The sequence below is a fragment of the Anneissia japonica genome, unplaced genomic scaffold (genome assembly GCF_011630105.1).
Source record: "Anneissia japonica isolate Jap-2015-1 unplaced genomic scaffold, ASM1163010v1 scaffold288076_len169038_cov169, whole genome shotgun sequence".
Lineage (NCBI taxonomy): Eukaryota > Metazoa > Echinodermata > Crinoidea > Comatulida > Comatulidae > Anneissia > Anneissia japonica.
The window spans coordinates 1,812-13,709 of NW_022706475.1; the positions used below are offsets into that span (position 1 = coordinate 1,812).

An 11,898-nucleotide genomic window follows, 5' to 3' on the forward strand; every position below is an offset into this window, starting at 1 on the left:
GATAAGTGAGATAAAGGAAGTTGATACTTGGTTAGATATCTTCTGCTGATAACAAAGATCCACACCCTAGTTATAGGAAGAAATAATATGGAGAGTTCGTTATCATTTGGACATACATCCGTAACGATATCTAAAATCAGGAACATTGTTTCTTAATATTGGTTTTGGAATTAAATAAAAAAGTTGTTGAACCTTCATTTAATCCAGCTGGATTCACAAGATAAGAAAAACAGAAAAAGTTCAAGAAATCTGATTGTATATAAAGTTAATCAGAACAACAGAATGTTCATTCAGTATATAAGACAGCATTAAGGAAACAGCACATAGAAACTGCCAAAGCAAACTGCAAACCTCTCTCAGCAGCATCTCACAAGACATAGACAGAAGACTGAGGAAAACTTTAAGGTAAGTAGAAAATGAAATAGGTTTGCTGTTGGTTAATGTACTTAGTAGCATGCTTGTGAATATCAATCTGGAGAAGCCTTATGTCCTACATAAATTAGGCTTTGTCATTGTGCATATTTGTAGTTTAGTTTAGTTTAATAGTTTGAATTTATGTACCTTACAGTGTTTTTTAAGAACACCAGCAGGGTGAAAGAGTCCCTTTAATAAAGTTTTGCTTGCAACTATTCTATTTTAATAGTCTGTAGTTTAGCTTAACTGTAAGTAGGATGGTTATGGACCTGTCTCTTATACACATCTAGATGTGTATAAGAGACAGTACCTAATCATAACACCAACTATTTTCAACACAATATTAGATACACTGGTCCTATACTCTGGAATAATTTACCATCCTCAATTATGAACTCAGTTTCCGTGAAGTCTTTTACCAATAAACTCAGGAATCACCTTGTTTCGCAATACAAAAAAATAATTTAATCGTGACTCGTCTTGCTTGTGTGTGTTTGTGCTGTGTGTTGGTTTGTTTGTTTGTTTGTTTTTTTGTTTTTGTTTGTTTTTTTTTTTTTTGATCTCTGTGTGTTTTTGTGATTTTGTGTTCAGGCCTGCCCAATACAAGATTTTTTTTATATAAATCTTCTCGGGCATGTGCCCTCTTCCTTTTGATTTTGTTTCACAAACCTATCATTTTTAATGAACTCTGTTATTCAATTGCAAATGGTATGAGACGCACTTCTAAATGCTCTACCTGACCTGACCACTCCTCCCCACCTTATTAAATCCCAAGTCATGTCCTTACTATATCTTTTATGCATTGACTAAATATCCTAAGAGCCCAGTAATCTGATCCCACACCCCCTACCCCCCACATGCTATGTCATTATTAATAACATACTTTTTAAAAGGTAAGTAGGCTACACCTACTCTGATACAAGTTGCAGTGTTCACACCCTTACCAATACCAGTAAACCTTCACCCCACCCCTAAACTTCAATAAATTTATTCCATCTAATAATCCAAAAAAACTTTGTGAAAACAATGTACTAATGCACCTACAAAATATTGGGACATGTTCTGTCTTACCTACAGACATGCCTCTTCCACCAACATGCAGTATGTATTATTTATTAATCACTTCCTAGTTCTAATCTTCCTAATCTTTAATCCTTTTCAGGGTTGTCTGTTTTTACTCACATTTTACCAATAACTTTTAATTTTCTACATTGACGACAACCGGAAGACCATATCCCCAATGTTAACAAAGAGATTATCAGGCTTTATCCTCCATAAGTCTTATTAAAATATTAACCACCTTAATTATTTGTAAATTTACTATTTTAAATTTATATTTAATTATAATAAATTGCAAATGTTTATTTTTATAAATCGTTATGTGTATACTTAAATTTCTATTTAATTATAAATTTCTATTTGATTATAGTAAATTGCTTTAAGTGTTTGAAAAAAATTAAATATATAAAGGGAATATAATAATTTAAGCTTATAAATATTGTATAGTAAATAAAGCAAATATAAATTTATGATATTATCACCATTGATAATGTTTACTTTTATTAGGGGTCATTCAACGTTATCAACATTTTTAAAAGTGTACAGACAGTATGCTAGGGGGGAGGGTGTAGACAAATTTCTACACTTTTACATACCGGTATGCATAAAAATGTTGATTCAAAATAACATGCAATATGTAAAACAATGGTAAAATTATAATGTAACCGCGGATATATTATTCATTTTTAAGCAAGCAAGTACACTGCTTTAGTTGACTTCACAAAAAATGGAAAATGGTTTTTCAAAATCAAATTTTTTTTGTACACTTTCAGGGGGGGGGGGGGAGGGAGGGGGTGCCGAAAAAGATTTGTTTGTACACTTGTGAAAATGTTGATAATTGTGAATGACCCTCATTATGTTATGTATATACTTAAATTTCCATTTTAAGATATATTGTCCCTTGCTAATTTCAACAAAATCATAAAAAATAAGTTTGAAATAAACTTGCTCATTTTGCAATAACATACAAATTATTGAATTTAAAAAATGTGTACTCTGATTTTTAAACCAACAAATTATAACAAAAATATTAAAACACTTCCAGTGACTGGAAGTGTTTCTATCATTTTTCGCTGTAAACTGATGGGTAGACATTTTTTAAATACACTAATTTTTGTGTTGAAGTTGATAACTTTTACTTCAAATAAAATATTTTTATGATTTTTTTAATATTTAGCATGGGACAATACATCTTTAATCATAAATTTCTATTAGACTATAGTAAACTGTTATAAATAAATATATAGAGGGGAATATAATAAGTTAAGCTTATAAATATTGTATAGTAAATAAAGCAAGTATAAATTTACAATATTATCTTTATATTGTTTATTAAAGTATACAAGAAGCGTTGGGGAAAAGACAGACAAAACAGAGCACCTTACAATTGTACCAAAAGTTCTAATTATCATTATCATGGGCAGACGTCAAGACGGCAGGCTTATCACGTTTCATAATTCGACACCATTTGCATTCTGTAGCTTAAAAAAATTGGATGGGATGGGGGTGGGGGCTGGGCCCACCTTAATCTGCCACTTTATAAATTTATATAATCGTCCTAGACTTCATATACCTTAGAGCATGATGGAAAAAAAAACTGCCTTCTAGCGTTTTTACGCATGTATTCCACTCCAAAAACTTTTAAATATGGACTTCATTGACAGTAATAACTTGGGTTATGAATACATTTGATAAACTTTCCCACTTTGGTTATTAGTGTTCTGGCTAATGCCCCACCTGACTTAAAACTAACTGTGCATTCTATCAATTTATTACTTTAGGTTTTTATAGTAGTATATTACATTGCACACTATAATGGAAGACCATGACCACATAATTCTTGGAAAAAATAATTCAAATGGTATTTATTATTTTATAATTCACGCAAAAATTAATTCAAATGGCAACTGATAATGACATTAGATTCCTTTAAAAAAAATAAATTCAGTTTTTAAAAATGTATATGACACATTGATTTATGACTTTAAAATAGTTAACAATTTTTTAAGCTATCAGTTTCATCACAAAATTTTACCAATTTTTACCACTCTGTCATTTAGGACCATTTTTACCAGGGCATGATTTTCTGAAGCCTTTTTTTTCTGAGCCATTTTTACCTACATTCTCTAACATCACTTTTTTTAATGATTTTTAAATAAAGTAGTATTACCAGTAAAACAAATTATTTCTTGTATATGAAACTAGCAAAAAACATTCAAATTATGTCAATTAAATGTGATATAAGATTACACATTAAGAATAACATTATGTCAAACATTACAATTCATGCAAAAATTAATTCAAATGGCAACTTATAATGACATTAGATTCCTTTAAAAAAAAAAATATCAGTTTTTAAAAATGTATATGACACATTGATTTATGACTTTTAAGATGAATCTTTTAAGCTATCAGTTTCATCACAAAATTTTACCAATTTTTACCACTCTGTCATTTAGGACCATTTTTTACCAGGGCATGATTTTCTGATGCCTTTTTATTCTGAGTCATTTTTACCTACATTCCCTAACATCACTGCAGTTGCAATGGAAGGAATTAGTTTACTTGCTATGAGAATAAGTAAAACGGATGTATAAATATAATTGGGACAGGGGAGTGTTTTTCTATTGATGTACTTTTCCATTGATGTACTAGAACAAAGAAAGTTTTTTTATTGAATTCCAGTTTGTAGAATGCTAAAGTGCCAACTCTAATCTGCTGAAACCCAGTTTGCCGAAAAGTAGATTGCCAACATATTAATCCCAAATTCCTGTATAATGAAACCCATTTTTATGAAAACCCATTTTTCCGATAGGCAATACACTACATTAAATGTGATAACATAACAGTAGTTATCGATCACTGTTCCTTAGGAGGTTTAGTTTTCTTGATAGGAATCTGGGCCTGCCCAGACCCCACAATATCTAGGTTAGACACTTTTTTATACTTTGTTTCGCAAACTATTTTTTTTTTTAATCACCAGAAGGCGAGGCCAAAAAACATCCAGATTTAGGGTAAAATAAAAATGAAATGTTTATTGGTGAATGTAATGTAGTAATGGAATGGTAAACTACATCATTATCATTTTGAAGTCTGTAAATAATCTATGGGTTTGACTGTTCACCATAACTTTCCTATTTTCTATTTTGCAAAGTTGCATGCATTATTTGTAACTTTTAGAGACTACTGGCAACAACTTGCTTCCAATGCTTGAAATTATATAATTGCTGCGAAGCAGCCAATTCATATTCTTGACAGCAATTTGACCTCTGAAAGGTCATTGTTTGTCAAAAAACTATCGCCTAAGACAACTGAAAAGCGGAGTTTCCTTCTTTCGTTCCACTGGGTAAAATCAATTACTTTAGGCGACGTTTGTAGACTAACCTACTCGTACCAACGTCGGCATGTCGCGACGCTGGAGTACTATTCAGCGTTTTTACTATATCCGTTTTTACTATATTTCTAGGTTTCCTATTTCTACGTTTAATCGGCTCATGTCTCAGCCACAATATTTTAAGGCCAATATTATTTACGAACCCAGTTAAACTTATTTACTAGCCTATTTCAACGTGCTAATTATTACATTTAGGCGATGCTTGTTGTAGTCTGGCATAGTGTTTTCGGAAATAAATACCATTTTATACACATGCGCAGATCGATTCGCCAGCAGCGAGTCATCGCCAGCAGCAGCAGCGAGTCGCCAGCAGAGAGATGTCACTGCAGCAAAACACTATTGTACACGGTACCAACGCTGTTCTAATATAGACAATGGGTCGTGCTCATATTATTTGTTATATTTTTATTATTCATTATTTTCACTTGACTCGCATAAAAAATTTTGTTCGAAGAACATTTTATGCAGTTGTACTTCGCAGCACTTCACTTGCAATTTGCAATTTCTAGTAAAGAAATATACATACCTTATTTTTGGAGATTTCAAGGGAGCAGTGAGCATAATAAAAAAAGCAACTTTTATTTGTTTCTGCAACTACATATTTTTGAGGTGGTGGGTGCGCTAATAAGAATTAAAATTATAGTTTGCCAAATTCCATTTTACTGACCAAAAATTATGAAAACTGAATTTGCCAAATTTCAACCCACTATATTAAAAAACAGTTGATTGGGCAAAATTGATTCGGCAAACTGGCCTACAATAGATCCCTGCTTTTATGGTTCATATAAATATTTTGAATTGTCTAGAATGAATAATATCAAATCTTTTTCTGAAGCAATATGAGCATGGTGATACAAATAATATATAACTTAATCTTTTTCAGATCAAAATGTATCTTGCAATTGCCATACAACTCAGCATTATCTGCATCATCCAAGCATCTGCTCAGCAAGATAGCAAATCCTGTGGAGGCTGTTGTACTGCTCCTGCTGGGATTCCTGGGATTCCAGGAAGCCATGGTGCCCCTGGTGTTCCCGGTCCAGTAGGCATGAAAGGAGATATGGGATGGAAAGGAGACAAGGGAAACGCAGGATCAGATGGGAGAGATGGGCCTCCAGGTGTACAAGGACCAATCGGTCGACCAGGTGTTCCTGGTGTGAAAGGGGAAAGAGGAGAGAAAGGTGAACAAGGTCTCACAAACAGCCAACCTAGATCTGCATTCTCAGTTGGATTCTCAGCAAATCCAGGACGTCTAACCGTTGGTCCAATGAAATATTCAAATATTATTACAAACGTGGGGAGTAACTACAACCAAGGCACAGGGAAGTTTGTCTGTGCACATCCAGGCACTTATGTCTTCCAGTTTACATCAGGGTCAGCTAGCACCGGTAACATTGCAACAAGCATCATGAAGAATGGGCAACGCATTCTCTCTGCATATGAGAGTGGTTCAAGCTATAAATCAGCCACCAACATGGTGGTTCTTGAATTAGCAGCATATGATGAAGTGTGGACTCAGCCTCTGTCAACCAGCTATAACTATTACTATAGTAATGGCAACATTTACTGTTCTTTTTCAGGCTTCCTGCTTTATTCAACTTCATAAGCTAATAATTAAATTGTTGTTCCAAACAAGGACACAAATTAAAAAATGTTTAGTTTTACTTTTTTTAAATGATTTTTAAATAAAGTAGTATTACCAGTAAAGTATTTCTTATATATGAAACTAGCAAAAAACATTCCAATTATGTCAATTAAATGTGATATAAGATTACACATTAAGAATAACATTATGTCAAACATTACAAGTGGAACTCCTTTGCTTCTAATGAAAATGATACTGTGTATAGATTATAGTAGTATAATGATTAGGCAAGTTTTATTATTGGTATAAAATAGCTTATAATGCTACAAGTATAGTGCAAGGTACAGCAATAATGCAACCTAAAGTGCAACTAGTTCATCATATTTGACTAAATGTTTTCCTGGGATTATGTTACTTGGAATTTTCCATTATTATTGCAGAATGAATAAAAGAACCATCTGTTGGCGCATATTTGATATACAGTATTTTTTGGAGTTGACCACATACATTGGCATATCTAGGGGTGCGCATGCCCTCAAATAAAGCTCGCCCCCCCACCCCCCAGTCAGCCCCACCTTGAAATTGTCCAAAACAAAAAAATCATGCTCAAGTAGTTAAATCACCTCATATTATCTTATTTTGCGAACTAGACCCCGCCCCACTTAATCACCGAGTCCCCAAACTTAACCTTCACAACCCCTCCTCTACTTCAAGTCTACTAGATATGCCACTGACCACACAATGTGCAGAAGTATGTTTCATATCATGGTGTGTACAAGTATGAACGATTCACATGGTGTGTGTGCACATATGATTACTGACATGGTGTGTGCAGGCATGGCCAACTCCCATGGTGTGTGCAGGTATGACTGATTCACCATAGTGTGTGTGTGTGTATGTGCAGTTGACCCCAGTGGCGGCTCTAGAAAATATTTTCTGGGGGGCTAAGTTGTCCAACCGGGGGACTTGAGCTCGTAGACTCGAGCTGGGGAAGGGGCTGAAAGGGGGTTCCCCTCCCAAATGAGATTTTTTTTAAAAATAGCAACCTCTGGATGGCCGAAAATGGCACTCTCAAACTGTGACAGACATGTGTTGTCTTGTTGTGGGCCTATTTTTATATGTTTTATGGTCTGACTGCCCGACGAGCTCTGTCCGGCGGAGGGGGGCCTTGACCTGTCAGGTGGAGGACTTTAGCCCCCCCGTCCCCCCGCTGGTGCCGCCACTGGTTGACCCAGACGGTGTTTGCAGGCATGGCTGACTCACATGGTGTGTGCAGGTATGATTACTCACATGGTGGGTGCCAGTATGATTACTTACTGTACATGGTGTGTGTGCGTGGGCGCGCGCGTGTGTGTGTGTATGTATGTATGTACGGTTGATGCACATGGTGTGTGCAGATTGCAAATGCAGATATAGTTGCTCACATGGTGTGTGTATACTAGCTCCATGATACTAGTCTTATCTAGCAAGGTTTTCACACCTTGGTGACTACCAGTCCATAAAGACTAATTAATGTTTCATATTAACTTGTTAGAGAATATATACTGTGTCTGTCTGTCACCTAATTGCCTTGTCCCTGACATTTCATGAACCTGCCACCACTTTGCACCTTGACTGTCATTAATGTCAGTAAAGACTAAATAAGGTTTGTTTGATTATCTTTGTACACAGTTAGATAGGTTGGGATGAAGAATGATCCACACCTTATTTCCAGAAAGAATAATGTGCTAAGTATTGTTATCGTTCCGAAGTACATCCGTAAGTATATCTGAATACAGGATAATGTACTTAACGATAGAAGGTAATTGGTTTTAGAATTCAATAATCAAAGATGTTGATCAATGATTTCATCCACCTGGATTCACAAGATAAGTAAAATAAAGGAAGTTAATGCTCAGTTAGATATATTCTGATGATAACAATGATGCACACCCTAGTTATAGGAAGAAATAAGGTGCGCAGTTCGTTATCATTTGGACATACATCCGTAACGATATCTAAAAACAGGAAAATTGTTTCTTAATATTGGTTTTGGAATTAAATAACAAAGTTGTTGAACCTTCATTTAATCCATCTGGATTCACAAGATAAGCAAAATAGCAAAAGTTCAAGAAATCTGATTGTATATAAAGGTAATTAGAACAACGAAAGGTTCATTCAGTACACAGACAGCATTAAAGCAACAGCACAAAAGGATAGGAAACTGCAAACTGCTCTCATCAACATCCCACAGGATAAAGATTCAGGAAAACTGTCTTAGGTAAGTAAAACTTTAAATAAGTTTACATGCAGTTGCTTATTATAGTAATTTGCAAGTGAACATAATTGGAAAAAAGCCCTATGTTCTGCTTTTCAAACATCGTACGTCTAGTTTTGCTTGCAAATATTGTAGCATGTGGTTTAGTTTACTATAAAAGAATGTTTATGTACTTTCAGTCGCAAAAGATGTTTCACTGTCTATGAGTATTTTTTGGTATATAGTAGAATGTTAATGCACTTACTGGTAATTCAAATGCACAACAACCAGTGATTTTATTCACAAAGTAGAAAAGGCTACAAAAAGTTGCAGATCTGACTTTAGTTTAATAGTTTAATTAATTACTATAAGTGGAGGGCACAGATAGCCTGGCTCAATCCTCTAAATTTTTAGAGTTCTAATTTTTTTTTAATTCAGCTCGAGTGCCATAGCCATGGTGTGGATGAGGTGACCTAGACCCTGCATCTGTCCCCTCCCTGGGGCTTCTCCCCTCTATTTTGAATTCCTGGATCCGCCACAAATTGTCCTCTGTTATTGGGTAGTATTACAAAGAAAACATAAATATTTAAATTCATTCAAAGTATTGCAGTGAAGGATGAGAATCTCAACATCAGTAAGCGGTAAAAATGGCCCAGAAAAAATGGCCCCGGTAAAAAGGCTTCGATTGGTTGGTTAAAATACCCCCCATCCCCCAATGATAAAATTTATTAAATTCAAAATTGATTTTATATTTTAATTTTGAAGTACATAAAATTCTTCAGAAAATCAAAAACTAATCAATCAATCAGTCAATTGATTGAAGTAATATGATTTTATTTAAAACTAATAAATAAACAAATAAACAAATCTAGGTTGCCATAAAATTTAATTAATTAACATATTTGTTTTAATCAATCAATCAGTCAATTTATTGAATTAATATGATTTTATTTAAAACTAATAAATAAACAAATAAACAAATCTAGGTTGCCATAAAATTTAATTAATTAACATATTTGTTTTAATCAATCAATCAGTCAATTGATTGAAGTAATATGATTTTATTTAAAACTAATAAATAAACAAATAAACAAATCTAGGTTGCCATAAAATTTAATTAACATATTTGTTTTAATCAATCAATCAGTCAATTTATTGAATTAATATGATTTGTTTATTTTAAATAAATAATTTAATCAATCAATGTATTATTTGTTTTGTAAATAAAATAATTTATTTTTTAAAACATGCTACTGTCACATAAGTTTAAAAATCTTTTTAGCAGAAATATTTTGTGATAAAAACTGTCAATGATAAAATTTATTAAATTTGAAATTGATTTTATATTTTAATTTTGAAGTACATAAAATTCTGCAGAAAATCAAAAACTAATTAATCAATCAATCAACAAATCATTTGTTTGGTTTAAACTGTTAATCATTTAATTATACTTGGAATTTAATGAATTATACATAACAGAAATAAATTTAGATTAATTTCAAATTGGGTAAAAGAGAAGCACATACGTACTGTATTCTAATTTTACTTGAACAATGAATAAACAAGTGAAGGTTCCCATAAAATTGGGTCACTGTTTATTTATTTATTTATTATTTTAATTCCTTCACATCCAATGGCAAGTGTACTTGGTCCTTAAAGGATGAAACGATTCTTTATAAACCAAGTCTCTTATTAAGGCCTAGGGAGTGGTGTTGCTTTTATGCTGCGCACTTACTGCACTCGATGGTCGTCAGCCAATGCGATTCTATGAACGCAACGCGGCAACGCGCACGCAACTGATCAATTTTAACGATGATCTGTTCAGACGACCCCCGACGGCGTCGAATCGTCTAGCACTCACAGGGCGCGGAGTTGGATTCATTGTGCGACGGTTTGAATTCTGTCTTAATCTATTTTGTTTTCGATGCAGTAGTTTCATATTTATGTACATATTGTTTTTCTTTTACTCATTAGTTTTGTCGTAAGTTCAATTTCTTTTTCCATTTTGGTTTTCTTTTATTCATTTTTCTTGTGATCCACTTGTGATACCAGTGCTACCCCACTGAAAGTGTGATCACAAAAAAGACAGAAATAAATAATTAAATAAATAAATAGTGTGATTTATTCAGGTTAGAAAGTTAACTTGTAATTGCAAAAATAGTGGAATCAGTCTATATAATATATTTTCATATGCTAATCATTTGTTTTCATTGTATTTACTGATTGTAAATATTATATGGATATTAGTATCCAAATTATTTCACACCGTAGGCATAAATTTTTTTTTTTTTTGAAGAAAAATATCCGACACAGATATTTTCTTTTTTGCAGAGAAAATTTATTTAAATATATTTATATAGTTTATATTTCAATTACTTCAAAACTATGCTTGGATTATTATTCCTCCCATTTCTTTCACGGAATAACTCTCTGTTGCACACAATATATTTCTTATCATGTGCAACATTTCTACCACAATTTCTGCCATTAAGAGTTAATTCATTGATGCATAGAACGAACAAAAACAACCATTGCTTCTAATAAATATTGAAAATAGGGTCAAGTAAATGTTATTCCCCCAACTTTGTGGAATGATCAATGACATTACTACTTTATATTTAGTGAATTGCCGTCGTTGTTGTTTGCGTAAAATTGAATTGATTCAACTTTACACAACGCAAGACCACAACGCAAGGAAAAAGCTAATTTGCGCATGCTCAAACTGTGGGATTTATAGTAAGTGCTTCGTGTTAACATGTTGGAGATGAGTTATCTTTCATCTTGACCGTCGCTATCTTTATCAATGATGTTGCTACTATTATTACTGTTATTATAATCATTATTATCATAGCCTAGCCTAGCCTGGTCTGGATAGAGCCACTGTGATGGTGTCTACTGTGTGGCATACTGTATATAATACTGTAAATATTAATACTGTATTTATATAATGCATCTTACCCATTCTTCAAAACAATTTATTTACTACACAGGGGTGATGTTGTTGCTATTATTACTGTTATTTTATCATTATTATCATAGCCTAGCCTAGCCTGGTCTGGATAGAGCCACTGTGATGGTGTTCTGCTACTGCGTGGCATACTGTATATAATACTGTAAACATTAATACTGTATTTATATAACCACTGGCGTAGAAAAGTATTTTTCATTGGGGGGATGATTGGCGTGTTAGCCAGTGACGTAACAGGCGTG

General features: G+C 33.3%; 2 protein-coding genes across 2 annotated transcripts in view; both read left to right on the plus strand.

The window, feature by feature from the left end:
- Window positions 1-279: 279 nt before the first annotated feature.
- On the plus strand, window positions 280-6,921 carry LOC117106165 (otolin-1-like). Its single transcript, XM_033247514.1, has 2 exons — window positions 280-405; window positions 5,751-6,921. The coding sequence occupies exon 2, from the start codon at window positions 5,757-5,759 to the stop codon at window positions 6,471-6,473; it is 717 nt and encodes a 238-aa protein (XP_033103405.1). The 5' UTR covers window positions 280-405; window positions 5,751-5,756; the 3' UTR covers window positions 6,474-6,921.
- Window positions 6,922-8,393: 1,472 nt separating this feature from the next.
- Window positions 8,394-11,898, plus strand: part of LOC117106172 (complement C1q tumor necrosis factor-related protein 7-like) — a 22,398-nt gene continuing 18,893 nt past the window's right edge. Inside the window, exon 1 of the mRNA XM_033247525.1 lies at window positions 8,394-8,712. The gene's annotated coding sequence lies outside the window, so the exon portion shown is untranslated. The remainder of the gene's footprint in view (window positions 8,713-11,898) is intronic.